We start from the raw sequence: 27,766 nt of genomic DNA on the forward strand, positions 1-27,766 counted from the left end.
AAGTGATCCTGCACACTCACTACCCCGAAGTCCAAGATCACGTACCATATATTTAGGTGATCCTGCACACCCACTACTCTAAAGTCCAGGATCACGTACCGTATATTTACGTGATCCTGCACACCCACTACTCTGAAGTCCAGGATCACATACCGTATATATAAATTACCCTGCACACCCACTACCCCAAAGTCCAGGATCACGTACCATATATTTAAGTGATCCTGCACACCCGCTACCCCAAAGTCCAGGATCACGTACCATATATTTAAGTGATCCTGAACACCCACTACCCCGAAGTCCAAGATCACGTACCATATATATATAAATGATCCTGCACACCCGCTACCCCGAAGTCCAGGATCACGTACCATATATTTAAGTGATCCTGCACACCCACTACCCCAAAGTCCAGGATCACTTCCCGTATATATATAAGTGACCCTGCACACCCACTACCCAGAAGTCCAGGATAACGTACCGTATATTCAAGTGATCCTGCACACCCACTACCCCGAAGTCCAGGATCACATACCGTATATATAAGGGATCCTGCACACACTAGCCACCAGGTAGCAGTAAAACTGCTATAAGGCGGTTGGCGGTTGGCATGCGGTGAACTGAATATTCTGAATAATAAAGCATTGCCTGTTTTCACATACTGACGATTATAGAAGTCCTCTCTAATTGCCTTGACTCATATTGATGGTATTTTTTAGCTGATTCTCAGGTTCAGAAGTTGAGAGTCACGGGGAAAGATTCTCCCGTTAAAGGCCTTGTTGGAGAAGATGTCACCCTCCCGTGTCTGCTGTCTGGTGTCCGAACTCCGCTGAATTTATTAGTGGTTCGAGTTCTCTGGAAACTGAAGTCACCCGATGGAGCCGAGCGCCAGGTTTATCACTTTGAAAGTTTCAAGCACAGTCCATCCAGGTCCGGATCCCACATGGCGGACAGCGACCTTGTACAAGGCAACTTCAGCCTCTACATTCCTCATGTTCAGATCAGCGATGATGGAGACTATATCTGCTCTGTGCTCGTCTCTCCCGATGATGGTTCAGCCAAATTTCCTCTACATGTATCAGGTATGCCATGATAATAACGGTCCAAACACCTATAGCTTTGGATCTGGAAGTAACGTAAAGCTTGACAAATAACATATCTGTAGTGACCTAAAGGGAAACGTATAATCAGAGCCTTGGCCTACTTCCAGTAGAATTGTCTCACTTCATGTACCCTCAAAGCATTCCTCAACCCTACATTTAGCTAAAAACCCAAACCTAGAAATCAGCACAAGGGCATAACTTACAGTGAGTATGATGTGTCCCTTGTGTTGATTCTTTTTGGTTTAGGGGAAATCTTACTCTGTCTTAACCACCCAGCTCCCTCTAACCCAGGGGTCTCAAACTGGCGGCCCTCCAGCTGTTGCCAAACTACAAGTCCCATGAGGCATTGCAAGGCTGACCATTACAAGCATGATTCCCACAGACAGAGGTATGATGGGACTTGTAGTTTCACAGCAACTGGAGGGCCGCTATTTTCCGACAACTTTGTCCCACCGTGTGTATGCAACACCAGTTTCGGACAAAATCCGTTGGACAAAATCCGATGGATTTTGTTGTCAGAATGTCCGACCGTGTGTACAAGGGCTTACACTGTTCAGAGGTGTCATTCATAAAACCTTGCTTAGTTCTGTGATTCTGTGATTTGTCACAGGTACAGCTCTGCACTTTCTCCGATATCTTTTTTGAGAACTGGTGCCCAAAACTGAACTGCATATTCCAGATGAGGTCTTGCTAATGATTTGTACATCTACTAATGATTGTAGATCATCTACTCACAATGCCGCAGTATCATTGGTTGCCTCCTTCTGATCTCCACCGGGCCTCTCCAGTGAAGGAGACATAGACTCACAATTCCACAGGAGAGCTGGACGCTTCTCCCCCAACTTCCTCTTGGTACTCTTCAGTTAACTCTAGAGACCCAAACAGACACCAGGACCAGACCTTGCAAATAGGCCCGTCTCAGCTTAAGCTTCAGCTCGGACCTTGATGACTCCTGAATGGCACCTCCAGCAGCCTGCTACAGGGTCACCTCTGGCAGGACTAGACCCAGGAACCTGTGTCTCTTCCACCAGGACTCATGGGTATTTATGTGCTCTCCAACCACCTGCTGGGCACACATCCCCAGGGATTGGCTGTACCCTCCATAAGCATTTAGTCTGCCTCCCATGTTCTTCCTTCAACTATAATTCTAGAATCCTCTAAAATACAGGGGGAAGCAATCAAAGCAGCTGACTATGAGGTACTGAGCAGGCTAAAGCAATCAACCCCAGCTCATAAACAAAAATTTGTCAACCAAACTAAATTTGTCTAACAGCCTGCACTAACTAGAAGGGTGCTACATCTGTATAATGCATTACTCACTGCTTGGTGAGATCAGGACCAATGGACATCGATTTATTATTGATTGTCTAGGTTCTGAAATACAATGTATGGAGACAACTGCATTGTCCCTTTACAGTGTAGCACCCTCTGGTGTGTGCTAGGTGTTTGTGTAAGACTGTTAGGGTGTGTCAATTTATATAGTACCCCATTGCTGATGTCAGTGCGAAGAATAGCTCCCCATCAATGGTGTCAGTGGGAGGAATAGTGCCCCATCAATGGTATCAGTGGGAGGAATAGTGCCACATCATTGGTGTCAGTGGGAGAAATAGTGCCCCATCAATGATGTCGGTGGAAGGAATAGTGCCCCATCATTTGTCAGAGGGAGGAATAGTGCCCCATCAATGGTGTCAGTGAGAGGAATAGTGCCCCATCAATAGTGTCAGTGGGAGGAATAGTGCCCCATCATTGGTGTCAGTGGGAGGAATAGTGTCCCATCATTGGTGTCAGTGGGATGAATAGTGCCCCAATGTTGGTATCAGTGGGAGGAATAGTGCTCCATCATTGGTGTCAGTGGGAGGAATAGTGCCCCAATGTTGGTATCAGTTGGAGGAATAGTGCCCCATCATTAGTGGGAAAAATAGTGTCTTGTATCAGTGAGAGGAACACTGCCCTGAGGGCCAGATAAAAGCAAGCAAAGGGCTGCATCCGACCCCAGGGCCACAGTTTGGAGACCACTGGTCTAGAGAGTTGTAAAATCTTCTAGAGATAGATGGGGGAAGCTAGGAGGAGCTGTTTGAAATATTTATGAGGGCCTCAGCCAATCCCCAGTAAAGGGCTGGCAAGGGGCAGGCCATCTCATAAATAGGCATGAGTCATGCCAAAAAGGGGAAGATGGAGTGCTGAGGAGGCTGTCGTGACCCTCAAGGGTGACCCCTAGGCTGGGGGGGGGTGACCTTGGGTCAATGCTCAAGTGCTGGAAGGATCCTGCCATAGTCCTTCCTGGATGCATGGGAGCCAGGAGAGAGGACAGCAGGAGCAGGTCTGCACTACCGGGAGATCTCCTGAGAGTCAGCCGGGTGGGGTGATGAGGGTCAGTCTAGAGGACTGTGGAGAAAAGTTAGCATGGAGGGCTAGTGAAAGGGGCAGCTGAGGCCAGTTGGGTTGGCAGTGCCACAAGAGGTGGTTCTGGCATCAGTAGCTACAGGAGGAAATCTGCAGGCTGTTTCTTTGTATTTTCTACTACATTACAAGGGGCCTCCGGTCCCGGCCTGTAATGGACTATCGATCAAACATCTGACTGAGAGCGGTCAGATATTTAAACAGTGATTCAGCTGGGGTCTGCAAGTAAGAGCGTGCTGGAGGAAGAGGTTGTAAACTTTAAATAGACTGTATATAGAGACTGTATATAGAGACTGTATCCCAACTGTGGCTCCTTAGAGGGTGCCCTACAAAAGTGTTGTGCAATACCGTATATTAGCTGTATAAGTACACGGAGGTAACTTTTCTGCTACATCAATAACACTTTTGTATCATCTTTTCTTTTTTATGCAGTTAAACCTCAGACTGCACTGCCACGTTTCGTGTCAATTGATCTCAGCCACGAGAATTCTCTGACAGTTAGTTGTGACGCCAGCATGTTTTATCCAGAAACGATCACGATCCGGTGGGTTAAGTACAGTAGGAGTTCCGGCACCAATTCATCCCTGGACAGAGACACGTGTGCCAGATTGCCATCCAGGAACAGCGATGGGACATTTAATGTGACGAGTACAGTGATTGTGAGTCCATCCAGCATTGGTGAAGATGGAGATAAATACTTCTGTGTTGTCAGCCACCGATCCCTGGATGAGAAAACGGCTCTCACTTTTATTCTGAGTGTATCAGGTAATTATTATTGGAATGAAACCGCGGCTCCAAGAAAACCTGTTCTACACAAATGCTCCCCCACCCCCTTCCTTGAGATCACCCACTGTACGTTATTATTTATGTATACATCTACCTCCTTCAGATGTCTCCAGGCTGGCCATGTGATGTGCGGGGTCCTTTTTCTCTTTTGATCTCCTTCTGCCAGTGGCGGATGGTGCTCAAAATTGTTTGGGGGCCGCAAACAAACTGAAAAATACTGAACCCCCCCCCATCAAACGCAGCCACTGTCCCCATCAAACGCAACTGTTGTGCCCATCATATCCAGCCATTGTGCCCATCATATCCAGCCATTGTGCCCATCAAATGCAGCCACGTATGCCCATCAAATGCAGCTACATATGCCCACTATATGCAGCCACTTGTGCCCACTGACCCCCCCCTACTTGCGGGGTTTGCAGCTCTGGCAGCACCCCTCTACCCCTTCCCTCGTGGCTCTGGCACCCCCCCCCCATGCGGCTCTGACGGAGCCGAGGGGACTTATCGCAGCACTACAGCAGCTACTCTCAGAGCAGCAGCGACCTCCACTCCTCCTCCTAAGGGCTAGGCATCCAATAGGGTGACCTGGCGCTTTGACCAATCAGGAAGACGGTCTGACGTCCTGCCTCCTGATTGGCGGGGAGGAAGGTTAGTGTGAAAATAGCAAAAATGTATTCGCTATCGTCACACAATTTGGTGGGATCAGGGCACACTCTTTGCGCCCTGAGCCTGCCCTATTTTGAAGCCTAATAGAGCCTCTGGCTCTAATCAGGTGCTTCAAAAAGTACCACCCCCTCCCACCCCCACCATAGGAATCCATCTGTCTGGCATCCTGAAAGGGGCTGGGTGCATGGATGGGGGGGCAGCACCTGTGTGCCCACAGTGCATGGGCCGCCACTGCCTTCTGCTATGGGTGGTCCTCAATGATGCAGAGAGCAGGGGTGATGTAATGACACCAGTGCTACTCTCTGTTATTACATTGTGAGAAAGGCGTTTAATGGGGGTGGATCTATGACACTCTGCACTCATGGAATGTCCTCAGTCTTCCAGGTTAAATGGCACAGGGTGTCAGGAGGAGGTGAATGAGGACATCTAGTGGCAAAAACTGATTACAGCAGGAGGACAGTGATAAGTAGATGTATTGAAGCCAGAGCTGCTTTTTTATTTAATTTTTACCACTTCCCCCCGGTAGACGTCATATGACATCATTTAATTTGCGTGAAGATATCTCGATGATGCCTGAAGCTACAGGCATCATCCAGATATCCTTTTTTTTATAGCCAGCGATTCCCTACAATGTAAAAGTCATCATAGTGGCTTGATTGCTTTTATGGTCCCTCCTGCCCCCCTCCGGTGCATCTCTGGTCTCTCCCGTGCGATCAGGGAGCAGGAGAATGAATCCATCGGTGGCAGCGGTTTTACCATAGAACTGATCATGGACCAAATGCTCCCCAGCTGAGAAAGTCTCCATGACCCTCTGAGGCTGTAAGCAACCCCATGAGATCATCACTTCCAGATCTGGCAGATGTAAACGCTGCCACCATTTTTTTGTTGGAAAGCCTGAGATCGATTTTAGTTTTTATTTTATTTTTTTATCTCAGGCTTTCCAGCATAGAGGAGAGATGTGGGGACTTATAGACACAAGATCTCTCTGTAAAGAGGGCCTGCCATGCCCTATTTCCTATTACAAGGGATGTTTACAAGTGTCGAATTTGGGTGTAAGACCAGAATGGGAATGACTTATTTGTCATCTGGGAAAAATGAATGAATGAATAATTGAGTGAATGACTTGTATAGCGCTGCAAATGCAAACTGAATCGCCTCAAGGCGCTTGGTCCGTCCTGTGTTGACTTGCTTCTTAGAAGAGGTGGGTCTTGAGTTTTTTTCTGAAGGCCCGATGGTTTTCTTCCATGCGGATGGTCGTGGGTAGAGTGTTCCATAGCCGTGGTCCTTGGACTGCGAATATTTGTTCTCCCTTTGATTTGTATCAGGATTTGGGGATGAGGAGGCAATTTTGGTTAGTTGATCGGAGGTTGCGATTGGGTGTGTAGTGTTTTATTTTCTTGCATAGGTATTGAGGGGGGTTTCCTTGTGTGCATTTGTGGGTGAGGCAGAGGGTCTTGAATGTGATCCGATCCTTTACCGTTAGCCAATGTAGGGTCCTCAGGGATGGGGAGATGGATTCCCAGAGTTTTTTTCCTGTAACTAGTCTTGCTGCCGTGTTTTGGATGGCTTGTAGGCGTGCAATCTGGTATCTAGGTAGTCCTATGTAGAGGAAGTTTGCATAGTCGAGTTGCAGATTGATGATTGTTCCAACTACTACTGCTTTCTCCTCTTCTGGAATGAAGGGGATGAGTCTACGTAGCAGGAGGAGAAGATGGTGGGATCCTTTGACTACTGATCCTATTTGTGCATCTATAGTCATCTCTGAGTTGAGGATGACTCCGAGACTTTAGGCTTTGGTGCTTAGGGAGATGGTCTGTCCAAGGATGGTGGGTGGTGTCCATGGGGATCTTAGTTTTTTGTATTTCGGTTCGTAAGAAGCTCTGTTTTCGATCCATTAAGTTTGAGGGAGCTGGTGGTCATCCAGTCATCTATCAACGTGAGGCATTTTTCTAGTTACTTATATTGGTCTTTTTGTCCGGTGATACGGAAGTAGAGTTGAGTGTCGTCAGCGTATGAAAGTGATTGCAAAATTATGAAAAAAATTGTTCTGCGCGGATAGCGAGATAGGGGGCAGACGTTTAGGAGAAAGGAGGAGGACATACCTTGGTGGGAAGTCCAGATTGTGGCAAATCAGTGTCGGGGGATCTGGGATAGAGGAGAAAATGGAGAAATTCTTACTACAGACAGTCCTTCCCTCAGACTTTATTGAGGATTGTAGCATGGCAATACAATTGTTGTGATTTATACAACGGGGTTATAACCTGTGGTGGCAGAGATGCTCGGCTGTTATAATTTGACAAAAAAAAAGTTATAAATGCTGTAAAATGTTTTTTGTCAATATATGCAGTGATGTCGTCTGTGGCTTTCCATGCATAAGATGACGTGTCAATTATGTTTTTCTTTTATAGAAACTAAAATGACAGTAGGAACCATGATAGCTATCGTCATCATCGTCATCTTATCAATTCCACTGATGCTACTTTCTCTGATATTATACATGCGGAGGCTCAAAAAAGGTAAGTTACTTGTGTTGGGAACCCCGAATCTGATAAAAAGTGTAATGCCGCGTACACACGACCGGACTTTCCCATGGAAAATGTGCGATCGGAGGCTTGTTGTTGGAAATTCCAACCGTCTGCGGGCTCCAGCTGACTTTTTCCATCGGAATTTCTGACACACAAAGTTTGAGAGCTGGATCTAAAAAAATTTCCGACAACAAGCAGAAGAGCAGTGCTGGTTATTGAACTTCATTTTTCTCGGCTCGTCGTACGTGTTGTACATTACCGCGTTCTTGGCGATCGGAATTTACGACCGTGGGCACACAAGACAAGTTTGAGCCAAACATCCGTTGGAAAATATCCATGGATTTTGTTGTCTGAATGTCCGATCGTGTTGTGTACGCTGCATAAGGAATATCTTGGTCACTGGGACATTTGGACAGCCGGAAGTAGAATAGTATGGAATAGACATGTGCATTCGTTTTCGTCCGAATGCATTTTTGTCCCAATTTCAAGTATTTTCGTTATCATTTTAACGAACACGCAGAATCCGAAAACCGAAAGATCCGACATAAACAAATGCTTTATTTTAGTTTTCGTTGTGACAACAGTTGGATATAGATAGGAGATTCAACATGACGCTGACAATAGCGATCTGTGTCCATCGAACTTGTGGTCGAATGTGCCTAACCTTAGCTCTATTAGTCCAAGATTATTCTACATAGAGAGAAAAGATTCAACATAGAGAGAAAAGATTCGACATAGAGAGAGAGAAAAGATTTGACATAGAGAGAGAGAAAAGATTCGACATAGAGAGAAAAGATTCGACATAAAGAGAGAGAAAAGATTCGACATAGAGAGAAAAGATTCGACATAGAGAGAAAAGATTCAACATAGAAAAGATTCTACATAGAGAGAAAAGATTTGACATAGAGAGAAAAGATTTGACATGAAGAGAGAGAAAAGATTCGACATAAAGAGAGAGAAAAGATTTGAGATAAAGAGAGAGAAAAGATTCGACATAGAGAGAAAAGATTTGACATAGAAAAGATTCTACATAGAGAGAAAAGATTCGACATAGAGAGAAAAGTTTCGGCATAGAGAGAAAAGATTCGACATAAAGAGAGAGAAAAGATTCGACATAGAGAGAAAAGATTCGACATAGAGAGAAAAGATTCGACATAGAAAAGATTCTACATAGAGAGAAAAGATTCGACATAGAGAGAAAAGTTGCGACATAGAGAGAGAAAAAAGATTCGACATAGAGAGAAAAGTTTCGACATAGAGAGAGAGAAAAGATTCTACACAGAGAGAAAAGATTCAACATAGAGAGAAAAGATTCGACATAGAGAGAAAAGATTCAACATAGAGAGTGAGAAAAGATTCAACATAGAGAGAAAAGATTCAACATTATAGAGACAATAGCAATAAAGGTCAAATGTGCCTAACCCAACTCTATTAGTCCAAGATTATTGGACATAGAGAGAAAAGATTCGACATGAAGATTCGACGAAGCAGTCGCCGCGAGCGGACATTTATGGTCAAATGCTCCACCCATAGGCTATAGAAAAATTCTAATGTTAGTTGACTAGGAATAATAATGAATAAATATAATTATTACTAGTGTCATACAACATTAGAATTCTACTATAACTTGTAGGCGGAACATTCGACCAGAAATGTACGACTGCGGGGTCGTACAGTTTAGCCGCTCCGTTGAATCTTCTTAGAACATTCGACAGACACCATAAGCCTTCAATGACAGATTCGACAGTAATTATTTTGGATTTTCGGACGAATGCATTTTTTTAACGAAACAAAGTAAATAAAAACAAATTTTGCGAGTAACTAAATAAATTAAATTTTCAGACGAAAACGAAATTCCGAAAAACAAAATATTTCAGTGTGCACGTGTCTAGTATGGAACACTGTCAGGCAGTGGCGGCCCGTCCATACTGGGCACACGCCCCCCCCCCCCCCCCAATCCATGTGCTCGGCCCCTAATCTAAATGCAGGGCACCGGACACATGGATTCCAATGTTGTTCTTTTTTGTTTTTTTTGATTGGAGCCTGAGGCTCTAATTGGCTTCAAAAAATAGTGGGCTTGGGTTGCAGAGAAGAATGGGAATCTGGAATGTATTTTGGGGGTCCCCATTACATCATTTACAAAACAAGGAATGCTTAACAGCTTTTTTTTTTCTATATGTTAGTTTTGCTTTTGCATGTAAAACAAAAATATGCCCCCCCCCCCCCCCCTCCAAACTAATGCTTGAACCTTGAGATCTAATATACATTCTAATGGAGAACTCCATATGAAAAAAGAATAAAAAATTAATAAAAAAATGGGTGTAGCAAAATACATATTGACCTAAATGTATGAAAATTTAGATTTTTTTTCTTTATTATTTATTTATTATTGGATGTGTTTTATAGCAGAAAGTAAAACTTTTTTATTATTATTATTTATTTATTTTTTATTTTTTTACAAAATTGGCAGTCTTTTTTTGTTTATAGCACAGAAAATACAAAATACAGTGGTGATTAAAAGAGTTGTAAAGTCTCACGGTTTTTCACCTTAATGCATTAAGGTGAAAAGCCTTCTTTGCTGCAGCCCCCCCCCCCCCCCCCAGAGCCTCCCTTTTACTACTTACCTGAGCTCATCGTCTCCAGCCGCTGTCTCAGGTTCTCGTTGGATAGATTGATAGCAGCAGGAGCCAATGGCTGTCAATCAAATCCAGTGACACGGGAGCTGGGGGGAGGGGGGGAAGGGCCAAGTCCTGCTATCTGTGTCAATGAACGCAGCAGCAGGACCCGGGCACCAGTGGCGGAATTATCAGGGTTGCAACAGTCGCACTTGCAACTGGGCACTGTAGTTCTCTGCCACTTCAGGGGGAGCCCACCAACCGCCGGCTCACCAGGGGGACTGTGAGGGGCCCGCCCACCACGTGATGGGCCCACCTGTCTAGTGCGTGACGGTGTCCATTCCTCATCATGTGTCGGTCCATGCCACGGGGAGCTTGGCTTTCACCCACTGAGAGGAGACAGAGAAGGCAGAGGCAGCAAAGCGCTGACCCCACCTATCCAGAGACAGAGAGAATGTAGGAAGGTGGGGCGAACACTGAAAAATAAAGGTCAGCAGACCAATTGAGTGAAGGCGGGGGAGGAGCTCTCTCCTCTGCATGACGTACCTGCTGTCCCGTCTATGGTCTGTCTACCCATGAGGCAAGGCATTCCTGGAGGAGGCACGGTGAAGGATCTTTCTGGGGGGAGAATCGATTGATTGGCGGTAAGTCGTGACATTTTGCACTGCAATCAATCCCAACCTCCACCACCTCTTACTGATCCCATCCCCCCACCATCCCCACTGATCTCATCCCTATCCCCCCACCCCATCCATCACTACTACAACAGAGGTGATAATGGGGGGGATAGGGATGAGATCAGTGGTGGGGGTGTGGGGATCAGTAAGAGGCAGAGGTGGTGGTGAGAGAGGATGGCACTGCCACTGCTGCCACCCCCCTCCAGTACCACCACCCCCTCTCCAGTACCACCACCACCACCCCCCTCCAGTACCACCACCCCCTCTCCAGTACCACCACCACCTCCCCTCCAGTACCACCACCGCCACCACCCCCCCTCCAGTATGCCATCAGGTGTCCCCTGTAGAGTCCCTCCTTATATCTCAGGTGTATCCAGCCGAGTGCTTCCTTACATCTCAGTGTCCCCAGCAGAGTGCCTCCTTACATCTCAGGTCGGTCAGTGTGGAGTGTAGGAGTCCCTCTATGACAGGGGGTAGGTCAGTGAGGAGTGTAGGAGTCCCTCTATGACAGGGGGTAGGTCAGTGTGGAGTGTAGGGGTCCCTCTATGACAGGGGGTAGGTCAGTGTGGAGTATAGGGGTCCCTCTATGACAGAGGGTAGGTAGTGTAGGGGTCGCTCTATGACAGGAGGTAGGTCAGTGTGGAGTGAAGGGGTCCCTCTATGACAGAGGGTAAGTCAGTGTGGAGTGTAGGGGCCCCTCTATGACAGGGGGTAGGTCAGTGTGGAGTTTAGGGGTCCCTATATGACAGGGGGTAGGTCAGTGTGGAGTGTAGTGGTACCTCTATGACGGGGGTAGGTCAGTGTGGAGTGTAGGGGTCCCTCTATGACGGGGGGTAGGTCAGTGTGGAGTGTAGGGGGCCCTCTATGACAGGGGGTAGGTCAGTGTGGAGTGTAGGGGTCCCCCTATGAGAGGGGGTAAGTCAATATGGTGTGTAGGGGCCCCTCTATGACAGGGGTTAGGTCAGTGTGGAGTGTAGGGGTCCCTCTAGGGGTCCCTCTATGGGTCCCTTTATGACAGGGGGTAGGTAAGTGTGGAGTGTAGGGGTCCCTCTATGACAGGGTGTAGGTCAGTGTTTAGTGTAGGGGTAATAGAGGGACCCCTACACTCCACACTTATCTACCCCCTGTCATAAAGGGACCCCTACACTCCACACTGACCTACCCCCTGTCATAGAGGGACCCCTACACTCCACACTGACCTACCCCCTGTCATAGAGCCTCTATGACAAGGGGTAGGTCAAGACACATCCGAACTGGTGCACTCACTCACAGGGCTGCTGTTAGAAATTATTGGGGCCCCCAACAGCCTGAGGAGGGAAAGAAGGAGGCAAGAGAGAGGCAGTAGTGAGGGGGGTGAAATAAAAGGGGGAGGAGGGGAGAGAGGTGAAAGAGTGGGGTCTGACAGAGAAGGGGGTCTGACAGAGAGGAGGGGGGTGGCTGACTGAGAGGAGGGGGGGCAGCTGACAGAGAGGAGGGGACGGCTGACAGAGAGGGGGGCGGCTGACAGAGAGGGGGGTCTGACATAGAGGAGGGGGGCCTGACAGAGAGGAGGGGGGCGGCTGACAGAGAGGAGGGGGGTCTGACAGAGAGGAGGGGGATCTGACAGAGAGGAGGGGGGTCTGACAGAGAAGAGGGGGGTTGCTGACAGAGAGAAGGGGGGTCAGCCGCACATGACCTGCTCGGCCAATCACAGGACACCCACCGCTGCCCATTGCTGAGCTCGGCTCAAACACAGAGCACGTGGATGTTCTGGTCTTCTGGAAAATGACAGCCAGCGGAGACATCATCTCCGCCAGCTGCGGACCTCTACTGAAAAAAAAAAAAAAGAAAAATCGTGAAAAAAGGGATTTCCCGGGAAACACAAAAATTGGGAAAAGGGTCTAAATCCCGGGAACATCCCGGGAAATTCGGGACTATTGGCAACTATGCAGTATCACCACTACCACCCCCTCCAGTACCACCGCCACCACCCCCCCTTCAGTATCACTGCCACCACCCCCCCTCCAGTACCTCCTCCCCCACCGCCCCTCCAGTACCACTGCTACCACCCCCCTCCAGTACCACCTCCACCACCTCCCCAGTACCAACGCCACCCCCCCCATCCAGTATCACCCCCCCCTCCAGTACCACCACCCCCCTCAAGTACCACTGCTACCACCCCCCTCAAGTACCACCACACCCACCCCCTCAAGTACCACCACACCCACCCCCTTAAAAGTTGAAATCAGAAATGTTTTACTTCATTGTACAGTGGAAAAAATATATAGTATCAACATCATGTTTTTCGGAGGGGGGGGGGCCTTCATGATTTCTTGCACCGGGGCCCTGAATTTTCTAGCTACGTCTCTGCTGTGAGCGCTCCCACACGGGTGTCCCCAGGAGAAGCGCTCCTCTGTGGGGGCACCCGATGAAGAGGAGAAGCGCCGCCGGGGGACCCCAGTAAAGAAGGAACGGGGCCACTCTGTGCAAAACCCTTGCACAGAGCAGGTAAGTATAACATAAAAAAATAAAAAAATAACCTTTACAATGACTTTAAATACCACCAAAGAAAGTTATATTTTTGGTGGAAAAAACAACATCAATTTTTTTTGGGTACAGCGTCGCACGACCGCGAAATTGTCAGCTAAAGTAACGCAGTGCCGTATTACAAAAAATGGCCTGGTCAGGAAATGGCCTGGTCAGGAAGGGGGGTAAATATTTAGGAGGTCAAGAGGTTAAACATCTCTATTGTTTTACAGAGAAACCACGTTTATCATGGATCATGAAGGACGATCGGGTTTTTCACAAGGAGAAGGCGACTCTGTTTTGCCAGATCACCGGGTTCAGACCTAAAAAACTCACCATAAATCTATTCCTGGAAATGCCAAATTCTGAAAACGAAACAAACCACAAAGACCTCATCCACTCGTGGAAATCTACGGATCACGATCCTTCGTCTACAAATTCCTTCACCGCCCCGGAATCTCTTACAGCCGGGGGCCGCAATGCCAAAGCCTCCGCCATTATCCCTCTGATGGAGATCGGCCTCGAGCGCAGTTTGCTGTTGTCAGTGTTCTGCCTAATAGTGTCCGCCTATGAAATGCTGTCCGCTCCGTACTGCGCATGCGCAGTACGGAGCAGACGAAGCTTCGGAAAAACTCTGGAGGAGGTAGCCCCACTATCCAAGCGGACATAGGGTTAAGAATTTTAGAGGGCCCCTCGCGGGCGAGCTTCGCTCGCCACGCTTCGGGCTCGGCCTCGCTCCGCTCGGCTCTTTTTTATTCTAACTCTATGTCCACTTGGATAGTGGGGATAGAACCTGGACTCACGGCGCAGGCGCCGTTCATCCTCGGCAATTTTCGGAATCTGTGTTCCTGTGTACTGCGCATGCGCAGTACGCAGGGGACACCATCTGATGGAGGACACTATTTTACAAGACACCGGTAGAAATGAAAGCCGTGATCACAAGTTCAGACAACGGAACCTACAGCTGCGATTGCTCCATAACGGTGACTTCCAGCGCAGATACGGCGGACGGTGCAAAGCTTATTCTAGAGGTCCAACATTCTGCCCTGAAAGACTCCATTTCCATACAGAGGACTCTACAAGTCATCAGATGTAAGCTTCTCATATGTAGGAGAATGGGCAGTATAGTCTTTAACCACTCAAAGACCGAGCCTCTTTCTGAGATTTGGCGTTTACAAGTTAAAAACAGTTTTGTTTTGTTTTTAGCTAGAAAATTACTTAGAACCCCCAAACATTATCCTTTTTTTTTTTCAACACCTTAGAGAATAAAATGGCGGTCGTTGCAATACTTTCTGTCGCACCGTATTTGCGCGACGGTCTTAAAAGCGCAATTTTTTGGGGAAAAAATACACTTTTTTGATTTAAAAAATAAGACAACAGTAAAGTTAGCCCATTTTTTTATATTGTGATAAGATAATTTTACGGCAAGTAAATTGATACCCAACATGCCACGCTTCAAAATTGCGCCCGCTCGTAAAATGGCGACTAACTTTCACCCTTAAAAATCTCCGTAGGCGACGGTTTAAAAAATTCTACAGGTTGCATGTTTTGAGTTACAGAGGAGGTCTAGGGCTAGAATTATTGCTTTCGCTCTACCGATCACGGCGATACCTGACGTGTGTGGTTTGAACACCGTTTTCATATGCAGGGCTCTACTCACGTATGCGTTCGCTTCTGCACGCGAGCTCGGCGGGATGTGGCGCGATTAAAATTTTATTATTTATTATATTATTTATTTTATATATTATATATTTATATTTTATTTTTTATTTATTTAAACTTTTTTTTGATTATTTCTTTTATTTTTGTCTGAAGATGTTCTTTTCTTTTTTTACCTTATTTTCTCCTTTTCTTTCTTTCATGTTCACACTTTTTTTTTTTATTATTTCTTTTTTTTTTGTCTAAAGATGTTTTTTCTTGATTTTTTTTTTACTTTCTTTTTTACTTTTTTTATCATTTTTAATTTTTTTTTTTGATTATTTCTTTTATTTTTGTCTGAAGATGTTCTTTATTTTTATTATTTTTTTTTTAACTTTTTTTTTTTTCATTTTTACACTGTTTTTTTTTTTTTTTTTTTAATGGTGTCACTTTTATTCCTATTACAAGAAATGTAAAGGGCACCGGATTACGGCAGGAAGGGGGGGGGGCCCTCTCCCACCGCCGATAAAAGTGATCTTGCAGAAAATCAGCCACAGAGACCACTTTTATCTTAAACTGGACTGAAGAAGAAGCTAGCTGCTGCCATAACTACGATATCCTCCTTCAAAGTGCCGACGTATAACGACGGTGGGCGGTTTCCGGAAGTGGTTAAAGTAGAACTCATTGAAAAAGTTCCCCCCCCCCTTTCAAAATGTGTATGGGAGTGTTATAACCTCGGTCAGTTCTACTTTTGCCATCTGTGTCAAAAGTAGAGGAGGGGGGGGCTGACAGAAAGGAGGAGGGGCGGCTGACAGAGAGGAGGGGGGCGACTGACAGAGAGGGGGGTCTGACAGAGAGGAGGAGGGTCTGACATTGAAGAGGGGGGTCTGACAGAGAGGAGGGGGAGGCTGACAGAGAGGAGGGGGGGCAGCTGACAGAGAGGGGGGTCTGACAGAGAGGGGGGTCTGACAGAGAGGGGGGTCTGACAGAGAGGGGGGTCTGACAGAGAGGAGGAGGGTCTGACATAGAGGAGGGGGGTCTGACAGAGAGGAGGGGGGTCTGACAGAGAGGAGGGGGGGAGGCTGACAGAGAGGAGGGGGGGCAGCTGACAGAGAGGGGGGGCGGCTGACAGAGAGAGGGGTCTGACAGAGAGGAGCGGGGTCTGACATAGAGGAGGGGGGTCTGACAGAGAAGAGGGGGTGAGGCTGACAGAGAGGAGGGGAGTGGTTGACAGAGAGGGGGGCGGCTGACAGAGAGGGGGGTCTGACAGAGAGGAGGGGGGGAGGCTGACAGAGAGGAGGGGAGTGGCTGACAGAGAGGGGGGGACGGCTGACAGAGAGGGGGGGCGGCTGACAGAGAGGGGGGGCGGCTGACAGAGAGGAGGTGGGTCAGACAGAGAGGAGGGGGGTCTGACATAGAGGAGGGGGGTCTGACAGAAAAGAAGGGGGAAGGCTGACAGAGAGGAGGGGAGTGGCTGACAGAGAAGAGGGTTGGGGGGAGATTCCCCTCCACTTCCTGTTTCCATAGCCATGACAGGAAGTGAAAAGAAATCCCTCCTAAGTGGAGGAATTCCTGGTTTTCACCAGAACTAGTGATTTTCCTGTTTGTTGCCTTTTTCTGGTGACAACACACAATTTGGGATGTTCTTTTACTTTCACTCTCAGTGAGAACGGTCACCGGGACGTAAAGAGAGACCGCAATAAAAAACAAACTTTCCTCTCAACTCTATCCAAAAAAGTTTTTCCTTAGCTATACTTTGAATTAGATATAAACCCTAATAAATCACATTCAGTTTGGGCTCTGTGTCTCCACCCAATTACTAAGTATTGGTGGTATCTATTGCAAAGTGTTTCGGCAGGGAGGTCCCCTTTCTCAAGCCTGGCTTCTAAAACTGCTTTGAAATCCATAAGATAAAAGCAAATACACATAAAAAAAATAAAACTTTTCTCAGGATAGTATATTGAAAATAAGACGTCACCTAAATCTATTTTCTTATCAGTTAAAACCCATTTTTTTTTATCATCTACATTTTTTTTTATTTCTTTAAATCAATTTATGATTTACAGTAAAACCCCAGCATAAAATGCATTAATATAAAAAAAAAAAAAAAAAAAAAAAAAAACCTTCTGAATTTACAATCACTTTAAATGATAGAATTGCAGATTGAACACATTTCTGTTTTTTTTTTTTTGGTAAAAGCAATAATAAGATATATTAGGGAAGAGGCCGGTGTCATCCTGGAGATCACATCCTAAATATGGATAATCAGAACACATCGCAGAAAAGAGGAACTTTCATTTTTATTTTGATTATTTTTTATTATACATTAAAATACGGCTTAACAATCATTTTTCATCCAAGTGATACAAAAAGAATAATAAATATATATATTATCGTAATTGTAGTTCAGTTTACAATAATCTCCCTTGGAGAGTTCAGCGCACTCCCAGCTGCTGAAATATTGTTTGTTTCATTCTTAATTTGAGCTCCTCAATAAGAACCTGTCATAGAAATTGTATTGATTACAGTAATTACAGCACCAGCTGGGAAAGGAAAAGATGGCGTTCCCCTCGACGCGTTTCCCAGAAATACATTTCCAATTCTAACGAGACAGAATTCTAAGATAGAGAAATACAGTAAATCTTTGGATTGCGAGCATAACTCATTCCGGAAACATGCTTGTTAATCCAAAGCGCTCTTATATCAAAGCAAATTTCCCCATAAGGTATAATGGAGACTCAAATGATTCGTTCCACAACCATTTATTCATAAATCCTTCAGTTTATAGTCCATATAAAAATATTAAAGCATGGTGATTGGTTGTGTAACCATAAAATGTCCATCCACAAATGGAAGCCTCCACAAGGGGTTTAGAAGCAAAATCCAGCAGGAGCTCCAGAGTTTAAAAGAGAAGAGAGGAGCCTCTAAGTGTAGCAATATGGTTACATTTAACCACTTTCAGCCCCCGGACCATTTTGCTGGCTTAAAGTGGTTTTATAGTCATTTTTCTTACTTTTACCTACAGGAAAGCCTATAATAAGGCTTACCTGTAGGTAAAAAAAAAAATCTGTACGGTTTAGGAGCTATTCCCCTCGGTATGCGCCGCTGACTGCAGCGGTGCATGTGCACAAGGGGATTCTCGTGCTGAAAGCCCGGCAGTCGCCAGACCCGGTCGGGATGAAATCTCCCGCGTGCATGCGCGGGAGTGATGATATCGCGGCTCCGGCCACTCACACCCGGAAGAAACGCAGAGGGAGCATGTCAGCTCCCTTGGAATGGATGGGGCCAGATGTTGGGGCCTCGTTCTAAGGTAAGTATTTCATAATGAGATAGTATGCAGTGCATACTAGCTCATTATGCCTTTTCCTTTGCAGGTGGCAAAAAAAAAAAAAAACATTAGCGGGTTTACTACCGCTTTAAGACCAGACCACTTTTTGCAATTCGGCACTGCGTCGCTTTAACTGACAATTGTGCGGTCGTGCGACGTGGCTCCCAAACAAAATTTACGTCCTTTTTTCCCCACAAATAGAGCTTTCTTTTGGTGGTATTTGATCCCCTCTGCGGTTTTTATTTTTTTGCGCTATAAACAAAAAAAGAGCGTCAATTTTGAAAAAAAACACATTATTTTTTACTTTTTGTTATAATAAATATCCCCCAAAAATATATAAAAAAAACATTTTTTCCCTCAGTTTAGGCCGATACATATTCTTTTACATTTTTTTGGTAAAAAAAAAAAAATCGCAATAAGCAATTATTGATTGGTTTGCGCAAAAGTTATAGCATTTACAAAAATAGGGATAGTTTTATGGCATTTTTATAATTTTTTTTTTTACTAGTAATGGCGGTGATCAGCGATTTTTATTGTGACTGCAACATTATGGCGGACACATCGGACATTTTTGACCCATTTTTGGGACCATTGTCATTTATACAGCAATCACTGCTATATAAATGCAGTGATTCCTGTGTAAATGACACTGGCAGTGAAGGGGTTAACCAGTGGGTGGCAGTGTAGGGGTTAAGTGTTCCTAGGGGCGTGTTACTAACTGTGGGGGCTGGGCTTTGTTTTAGTGAACACTGATCTCTGCTCCAATCACAGGGAGCAGAGATCAGCGTCACTTGTTGCTAGGCAGAACGGGGAGATGCTGTTTACAATGGCATCTCTTCATTCAGCCTCCCCGTGAGACGATCGCGGGTATGCCCGCGGTGATCGAGTCCGCGGCACCCGTGACCAGACTCACGGGGGTCCCAACCAGCACGCGAGCGCGCCGCCGGCAGCGTGCTCTCGATGGCAGGGCAGAATTTAAAATTGGACGTACCTGTACGCCAATATGCCTGCCCATGCCGGTCGGGAAGTGGTTAATGAAGGTCCAACATTTAGCAACTCACATGGTTGGCGATTAAAAGAGGCACATCTAAGTATGGAGGCATCCGGGGTAAAGCGGTCCACATAGACTGTCCTCCTCACCGCCATCGACATCATCCTTTCCGCGCTGCGATCCACAAGCGTCTCTGGCTTCCACTAGTGCACAGCTGCACTCTCTGGACTCCTCAGGGGGGTGGAGCCAGAACCCTAATCCTGACCCTGCTATAAGCCCAGGACCCACCTGCTCAATTAACCAGCCAGACTCCTGGCTGTTCCCAATTCCCAAAACCCGGTCCCAGGAGTGGAGATTCCATCCCACCCAGAACACTATGGAATCTCCGGGCTCCAGGTCCCCAACTGGATTTTACAAACTTTGGAGGAAACTGATAAAACAGATTCCTCCACATTAAATACCCCTGGAGCCCCTCAACCTGCCCATTTATGAACCCTGGGGGACAATTACTAGGACAGGGAACTGTACTGTCACACAGGACACCAGGATGGTCTCAGCAGCAGTTATATCAGGATCTTGGCTGCATAATCCTGGAATCTTTTATCCCAGCCAGTGATCAGCTTTGGGGTAAAATTGATCCAAGTGGTTTTACAGCCCCCTGATCACTTCTACAGAAGGCGCCCCCCCCCCCCCCCCCCCCCCCCCCCTCCTACCACCGCCTTTCCCATTTTCTGGACCAATGCAAGCAGTCAGGTCCGCTCAGAGCCGGTGCGAGGATTTTATCTATTCAAATGAAGGTGCATTTTGCTGCTCATGACCAGGAAGTGACGTCATATATGTGACTTCCTGGTCTGTGAACAAGAGAGAAGTTCAGCAGACAGAGCTCCGCTGCTATGACTGCACTGGGCCCTGAGGTGGGACAGTGGCGTCTGGTGAACATGACGGGGAGAGGTGGAACATTGCGGCGGTGGTTGTGAAAGTGATAGGCAACTTCACAGCAGCTTCTATCACTTCCACATTAAATCTGGCAGTCAGCTTTACTAAAGGACAGGCACTCCCAGCCAGTATGGCAATGGGGAGTGTGTAAAAAAAAAACACATGTCTGCAGAACGGTTAAAAGATCTGAATCCCCAGCAAGTGACTGGGGATTTAGATTTTACCGCCCCCCTGATGATGACGCTCTACGGTGGCTGTCTATGCCACCTTATGGTTGCGTTGGCCCGGTGTCAGCTGCCCACAGAGGAGAGGGAGGAACATCTATGCCTCCCTCTCCTCGGTGGCAAATGAAGCCAGAAGCAATGAGGATTTTGTCACTTCTCGTTTCAGTTTGGTACTGGCCAGGGAAGCAGCCAATCAAACAGGCCCCTGTGTTGCTGGGGAAAAGAGCTTGCCACGTCACCCTGCATATGCAATTTAGTAAACTCAGAGGTCCCAGGCCAGCAAGGCAGGGGCCACTCAGGCCTATTCCAGGCCCTCTGAGTTTCTGATTTCCCCCCAGTGTCACACTCTCTGTTTAGACCTCCCTCTTAGGGTATTACAACACCTCTCTACCCACCCTGCTCAGCCCTGCTCAACTGTGTGTATAAGATTGCAGCTTTACCTGCTCAACTGTGAGCATGCACACAAGGTGGGGGCAGGCAGACCACACTGAGCTGTATGTGAAACTGGAAGTCAGTGGGCCCCCTGACCCCAGGCAGGGCCCAGGCCGGGCCCTCCAAGTTTCCTCTTTTACAATAGAAGCCCACCGCTTTCCCCCGATGCGTGGTGGAAGCAGGGCCGGTGCTACCACTAGGCAAACTAGGGCGCACTGCTGCCTGGAGCACCTGGCCACTGGTTTCCCTCCGTGTCTGCATGCTCTGCAGGCTGCAGCACGTAACTATATCAGTCTCAGGCAGCTGCTCCATCTGACCGGTAGTGTAATTAGAGGCTCAGTGCAGCATTGGAGCCATCGCTAAAGGAAGCAGAGCCAATGCTTCCTGAAAAGCGCCACCTCCTGTCACTTGGGCAGGGCAAAGGGGGTGGGGGTCAGGGGTGGAGCCAACGGGGGGCAACAAAATGAGGTTTCGCCTAGCGTGTCAAAAATCCTTGCACCATTCCTGGGTGGAAGTGACGGGTGCTAACGGGGAGGCCCCAAATCAACTTTTGTATCAGGGCCTGCAAGCTTTAAGCTACACCTCTGGATCAAACGTGTTACATTATTGCCAAAATATGGCATTAGAGTGGAGTTCCACTTGTTTAAAATTCAGCAGCTACAAAAAGTGTAGCTGCTGACTTTTAATAATCAGACACTTAGCCGTCCCATGGACCAGCGATGCAGGAGTACAAAGCCCCACTCCTCCCACTCTCCTCTCCCTCTCCGCAGCACCGGCATTCTAACTCTGGGCACCTGGCTGTGGCTTCACAGCCAGGCGAACACTGAAGAAATTACACTTGTCTACAATGTAAAGTAGTGAGTGTACAGCTTGTATAACAGTGTAAATTTGCCGTCCCCTCAAAATAACTCAACACACAGCCATTAATATCTAAACCGCTGGCAACAAAAGTCAGTACACCCCTTAGTGAAAATTGGGACAATTTAGCCATTTTCCCTCCCCGGTGTCATGTGACTCGTTAGTGTTACAAGGTCTCGGGTGTGAATGGGGAGCAGGTGTGTTAAATTTGGTGTTATCACTTTCTCATACTGGTCACTGGAAGTACAACATGGAACCTCATGGCAATGAACTCTCTGAGGATCTGAAATAAAGAATTGTTGCTCTACATAAAGATGGCCTAGCCTATAAGAAGATTGCCAAGACCCTGAAACCAAGCTGCAGCACGTTGGCCAAGACCATACAGCGGTATAACAGGACAGGTTCCACTCAGAACAGGCCTCACCATGGTTGACCAAAGAAGTTGAGGTCACGTGCTCAGCGTCATATCCTGAGGTTGTCTTTAAGAAATAGACGTATGAGTGCTGCCAGCATTGCTGCAGAGTTTGTAGGGGTGGGGGGGTCAGCCTGTCAGTGCTCAGACCATACGCCGCACACTGCATTAAATTGGTCTGCATGGCTGTCATCCCAGAAGGAAGCCTCTTCTAAAGATGATGCACAAGAAAGACCACAAACAGTTTGCTGAAGACAAGCAGACTAAGGAGATGGATTACTGGAACCATGTCCTGTGGACTGATGAGATCAAGATAAACGTATTTGGTGTCAGATGGCGACAAGCGTGTGTGGGGGCAACCAGGTGAGGAGGACAAAGACAAGTGTGTCTTGTCTACAGTCAGGCATGGTTGTGGGAGTGTCATGGTCTGGGGCTGCATGAGTGCTGCCGGCACTGGGGAGCTACAGATCATTGAGGGTACCATGAATGCCAACATGTACTGTGACATACTGAAGCAGAGCATGATCCCCTCCCTTCAGAGACTGGGCCACAGGGCAGTATTCCAACATGATAACCACCCCAAACACACCTCCAAGATGACCACTACCTTGCTAAAGAAGCTGAGGTTAAAGGTGATGGACTTCCCAAGCATGTCTCCAGACCTAAACCTTTAGATCAGTGGTCATCAACCCTGTCCTCAGGGCCCACTAACAGGCCAGGTTTGCAAGATAACTGAAATACATGACAGATGATATCATTTGCTGCTCAGTGATTTCAGTATTCTAGTCTGCATCTCCCCCAAGGTAATACATAAAACCTGGCCTGTTAGTGGGCCCTGAGGACAGGGTTGATGACTACTGCTTTAGAGCATCTGTGGGACATCCTCAAACGGAAGGTGGAGGAGTGCAAGGTCTCCAACATCCACCAGCTCTGTGATGTCATCATGGGGGAGGGGAAGAGGACTCCAGTGGCAACCTGTGAAGCTCTGGTGACCTCCATGCCCAAGACGGTTAAGGCAGTGCTAGGAAATAATGGTGGCCACACACAATATTGACACTTTGGGCCCAATTTGGAGATTTTCACTTAGGGGTGTCCTCACTTTTGTTGCCAGCAGTTTAGACATTAATGGCTGTGTGTTGAGGGAAAATTGACACTGTTATACAAGCTGTACACTCACTACTTTACATTGTAGACAAGTGTCATTTCTTCAGTGTTGTCACATGAAAATATAGATAAAAGATTTACAAAAATGTGAGGGGTGTACTCACTTTTGTGAGATACTTTACATCTCTAAGGCCCGGATTTCCCCCATCCAATTTGCATGACAGACAAGGGTGACTGCCTCTCAATGGAGCCAGTTCACACAATTCCGGGGGCGGCCGTTGTCCAGATTGAAAAAAGGGGCCAGTGCGTCTTTGGATCTGATTCAGGTGCTTTTCGGGCTAAAATTTGGGTCCGAAGCGCACCTCAACCAGTGAACAGAAATGCACCAGACCCCAGGCACGAACCGGGGGCCGCACAAACCTGGCCTAATAGTTATGCCACGCCTCTGGTGAATGGCAGTGGCTGGAAGAAAGAACATTCATTTTTTTAATTAGAGATGATACTTTTGCAACTTTATCTCCAGCCATAAAGAGAACTAAATATTGCATTTCATTTTAACCCCTGTTATGTTTTTTCACTCTAGTTACACCAACGGTAGAAGTGACCATAAAGAAGGGACAGAAGAAGGATGACATCAATGTAAATTGCAGTGTGAAGTGGTCTCATCCAAGCTATTTATATATTACTTGGCTAAAGATGAAAGAAAATGAAACTAAACAATCATCGATTTGCAGTTTTCCGAGAAGCGTTGGTCGGGGAATCGACGCCCATTTGTGTCACATCATAGCGGACATTGAAGAACACAACGACCATGTCAGTTTTTGCAGCATTCTTATACTGAACAAATCCGGATGGAAAGGAGCGCAATTCATCTGCACCATCCGACACGTTCATACGGGAGTCTGGAAAGAGGCAGAAATAAAATATACAGATGAAGGTGAGTGGAAATGCTATGACAATAGTTTTATTAGAGGTAGCCACCATAGTCTGCAATATCTAGGAAACAGGTTCCGGTCTTAAAGATTTGTCAAAAACAGCTAGAAATAAGCTTCCTTCCTCCTCAAACAATAATGAATATGTAAAAAGAAAATAAAAGTTGCCATGTTGTAACAAATTTTATTCTGGTGTGGATTAGTGGATTTATGAATTTTGTTGGAAGGGAAGAAAGAAAAACAGAGTAGTCTAGCTTGGAGTCCTCTCAGGACTCAATGATATGATGACATCACAATAAGGGGGAGTGGTCAGCAGGGGGCGCAGACTACAGTGCTGGATCACCGGTCTCCACTCCCAGAAGGGGCACCTGCGAGGGACCTATGCCAACCGATTCAGGTGAGTTAAAAAACCTTTCAAGAAGCATTTTATTTTAAATGATGAATGATAGGCATGGGATCGAAATAGATAGAGAACAACAGCATTCACCCAGAGATTGGCTCCATGGCTGAATCCTTGCAAAACCCATGGAGACTGGTCATTTTCAAGCTATATCCATCTTGTAATGTGTTTTTGCATTTTTTTCAAGTTATTTTGACTTTTAACATATGTTTGCTTACTTCAGATGAGAGCTTATCCTGACTGGAGGACATCAGCAAATCGGAAGGACTATAGAGCTTTCTGGAGAAAAAAAAAAACATAGAGCTGGATCTGAGGATACAACCTCTCCTCCATCATCATAGGACAATCATGAGCAGAATCTTCACTGTACTGCAGAGCCAAACTAATTGGATGGTGTGGTGTCCTGGTACCCAACCTGCAACCCTTTGTTGTATATTGTGGGATTCTAGGATCCCAGTAACCAGTTGTAGGTTATTTCCCTGGCTTGGTGCTTACTCAGACCTGATTGGTGTGCAACCTGAAATAATAAGATGAAGAGTTCCTGTCACATACCTAATAGGAGACTGAAACGCAGAAGGTCGGCCTCTCTTGTATCTCCAGCCCAGGTCCCACTGAAGGGGGAACAGATGGTGCAGAGGGACCGGAGGAATACAAGTGCTGGCGGGTGTAGGTTGCTCTTTGAGGGTGAAGATCACGCTGGACTGAGTCAGTCAGTCGCTGCTTGTGAATATGTGGGAAAGTGGGCAGGTGGGAAGGATTTTTCTTCCGGAGATTGTTGTCCTGCTGAAGAGACAATGGTTTCCTCCATGGGACTTTAAAAGGCAGAGACTTCTTAGCAATCAGATAATATTAAATATATTTATAATTTATTTGGAAGGCTAAAAATATGAAAGTATGACATTGATAAAAATCAAAATTGGATGCATATATAACTCAGGTGTAATATCAAAAAACATATACTAACAACCACTTGAATCCTCTTCTTCAGGGGATAGTGGTCCAATAATTAGTTGTCTACAATTAATAAAAAACTAAGAGCAGTAAGCATTCATCATTTTAATCGTATTAACTGTCCGTTTAAATAATACACACACCTTATAAGTGGCTGATATCAGTGGTGGCTGGTGAAGCTTTAGGATGGGGAGCGCTAGACCCGCCCCTCCTTTTTAATCCCTCCCACTTATAAGCCCCAACCCTTGTAGCATCCACCCACTCTGTCCCCTGTATTTTACTTTCTTCCACCCATAGTATCAGGAGTATACAGCCCAGACTCACAGCAGAGTATACAGCCCCAGAATAACAGCAGAGTATACAGCCCAGACTCACAACAGAGTACACAGCCCAGACTCACAGCAGAGTATACAGCCCCAGAATAACAGCAGAGTATACAGCCCAGATTTACAGCAGAGTATAGAATATAGCATTTCTCACAAATCCTGGTATATAGCATTTCTCACAAATCCTGGTATATAGCATTTCTCACAAATCATGGTATATAGCATTTCTCACAAATCCTGGTATATAGCATTTCTCAGAAATGCTGGCATAAAACATTTGTCACAAATCCTGGTATATTGCATTTCTCACAAATCTTGGTATATCACATTTCTCACAATCCTGGTATATAGCATTTCTCACAAATCCTGGTATATAGCATTTCTCACAAATCCTGGTATATAGCATTTCTCACAAATCATGGTATATAGCATTTCTCACAAATCCTGCCATAAATCATTTGTCACAAATCCTGGTATATTGCATTTCTCACAAATCTTGGTATATCACATTTCTCACAATCCTGGCATAAAATATTTCTCACAATCCTGGTATATAGCATGTCTCACAAATCCTGGTTTATAGCATTTCTCAGAATCACAGCAAAGTATAAAGCTCAGAATCACAGCAGAGTATACAGCCCAGAATCACAGCAGAGTATAAAGCTCAGAATCACAGCAGAGTATACAGCCCAGAATCACAGCAGAGTATAAAGCTCAGAATCACAGCAGAGTATACAGCCCAGAATCACAGCAGAGTATAAAGCTCAGAATCACAGCTAGTGATGGCCGAACAGTTCGCCCGGCGGTCGCTTCGCGGCTAATTTTGGCTGTTCGCGATTCGCCCGATCGGCGGACTATTGCCGCCGTTCGCCCGGCGGACTTCCGTGTTTTTACTGTGTAAAAGAACTTTGACCTGATGACACATCCATCATGGGGTACAGGACAGCCAATTGAGACATTACAGCACATGGACACTTGGACATTCCCCCTAACTTATAAATACACCCGATCCGGCGGCCATTTTACATTCTTTCTTCTGTCACTATAGGGAGAGGTTGCTGTGTGGAGCAGGGAGAGATTACAGTGACCCAAATCGCTAGCTATTCGGTACACAAAAGTTCTTTTCAGGACTGGTATAGGTGTTAGGTGTAGTTCAGGATAGGCAGTGCTGTGCTAGTGATTGTTGCAGCAGCCTGAGTGTCTTTTGTCAGTTTAGAGAAAGGGACAGGACGGTGTGTGCTGCAGGGAGAGTGAGTTTAATCATTAGCTGTTAATATCAGGTCCACAAAAGTGCTATTCCAGTAACCAGTTATTGTTCCAGCAGCCTCTGTTTTGCCAGTTTATATAGGGACAGGCAGGAAGCTGTGTGTCAGGCAGTGAGGGTCAGTTTAATCAGTAGCTGTTACTACTAGTTCCACAAAGGTTCTTTTCAGGACTGGTATCAGTGGTATGGTAATAGGCTTGTACACGTATAATATTCTTTCTTCCAAATATAGAAAGAATATTATACTTGACTGCTGCCCTTCTGCTGCAGTCTGCTAATCATTCACAACTCACTTGTTCCACAAAGCTCTTTATCAGGACTGGTAACTTGGTCTGTCTAGGGTGCTACAGTACATAGGGTTGAGTGCGGTACAGTCTGCTATTCTATAAGGACTGGTATCGGTCCACAATACATAGGGTTGAGGTGCACTACTGCTGACCGCTGCCCTATACTGCAGCAGTCCTTCATTGGTATAGGGACTGACGTACAGTCTGCTAATCACTCACACACAACCTACTTGGTCCACAAAAGTCCTTATAAGGACTGGTAAGGTATATAGGGTGCTACAGTACATAGGGTTGAGTGAGGTACAGTCTGCTATTCTATAAGGACTGGTATCGGTCCACAATACATAGGGTTGAGGTGCACTACTGCTGACCGCTGCCCTATACTGCAGCAGTCCTTCATCGGTATAGG

The 27,766-nt window shown here is 46.3% G+C and overlaps 1 protein-coding gene across 1 annotated transcript in view; it reads left to right on the forward strand.

The window, feature by feature from the left end:
* The window catches only part of LOC143929682 (natural cytotoxicity triggering receptor 3 ligand 1-like), a 41,227-nt gene extending 14,953 nt beyond the window's left edge, over positions 1 to 26,274 (forward strand). The window contains exons 2-7 of the mRNA XM_077453625.1: positions 720 to 1,082; positions 3,936 to 4,268; positions 7,361 to 7,468; positions 13,508 to 14,366; positions 23,781 to 24,134; positions 24,753 to 26,274. Of these exons, the coding sequence (XP_077309751.1) occupies positions 720 to 1,082; positions 3,936 to 4,268; positions 7,361 to 7,468; positions 13,508 to 13,944 (1,241 nt within the window). The 3' untranslated portion in view covers positions 13,945 to 14,366; positions 23,781 to 24,134; positions 24,753 to 26,274. The remainder of the gene's footprint in view (positions 1 to 719; positions 1,083 to 3,935; positions 4,269 to 7,360; positions 7,469 to 13,507; positions 14,367 to 23,780; positions 24,135 to 24,752) is intronic.
* The last annotated feature ends 1,492 nt before the right edge of the window (positions 26,275 to 27,766 follow it).

This window comes from Lithobates pipiens, unplaced genomic scaffold (assembly GCF_037356315.1).
Source record: "Lithobates pipiens isolate NorthernLeopardFrog02 unplaced genomic scaffold, aLitPip1_a1.2 Scaffold_24, whole genome shotgun sequence".
In the NCBI taxonomy this organism is placed as follows: Eukaryota; Metazoa; Chordata; class Amphibia; order Anura; family Ranidae; genus Lithobates; species Lithobates pipiens.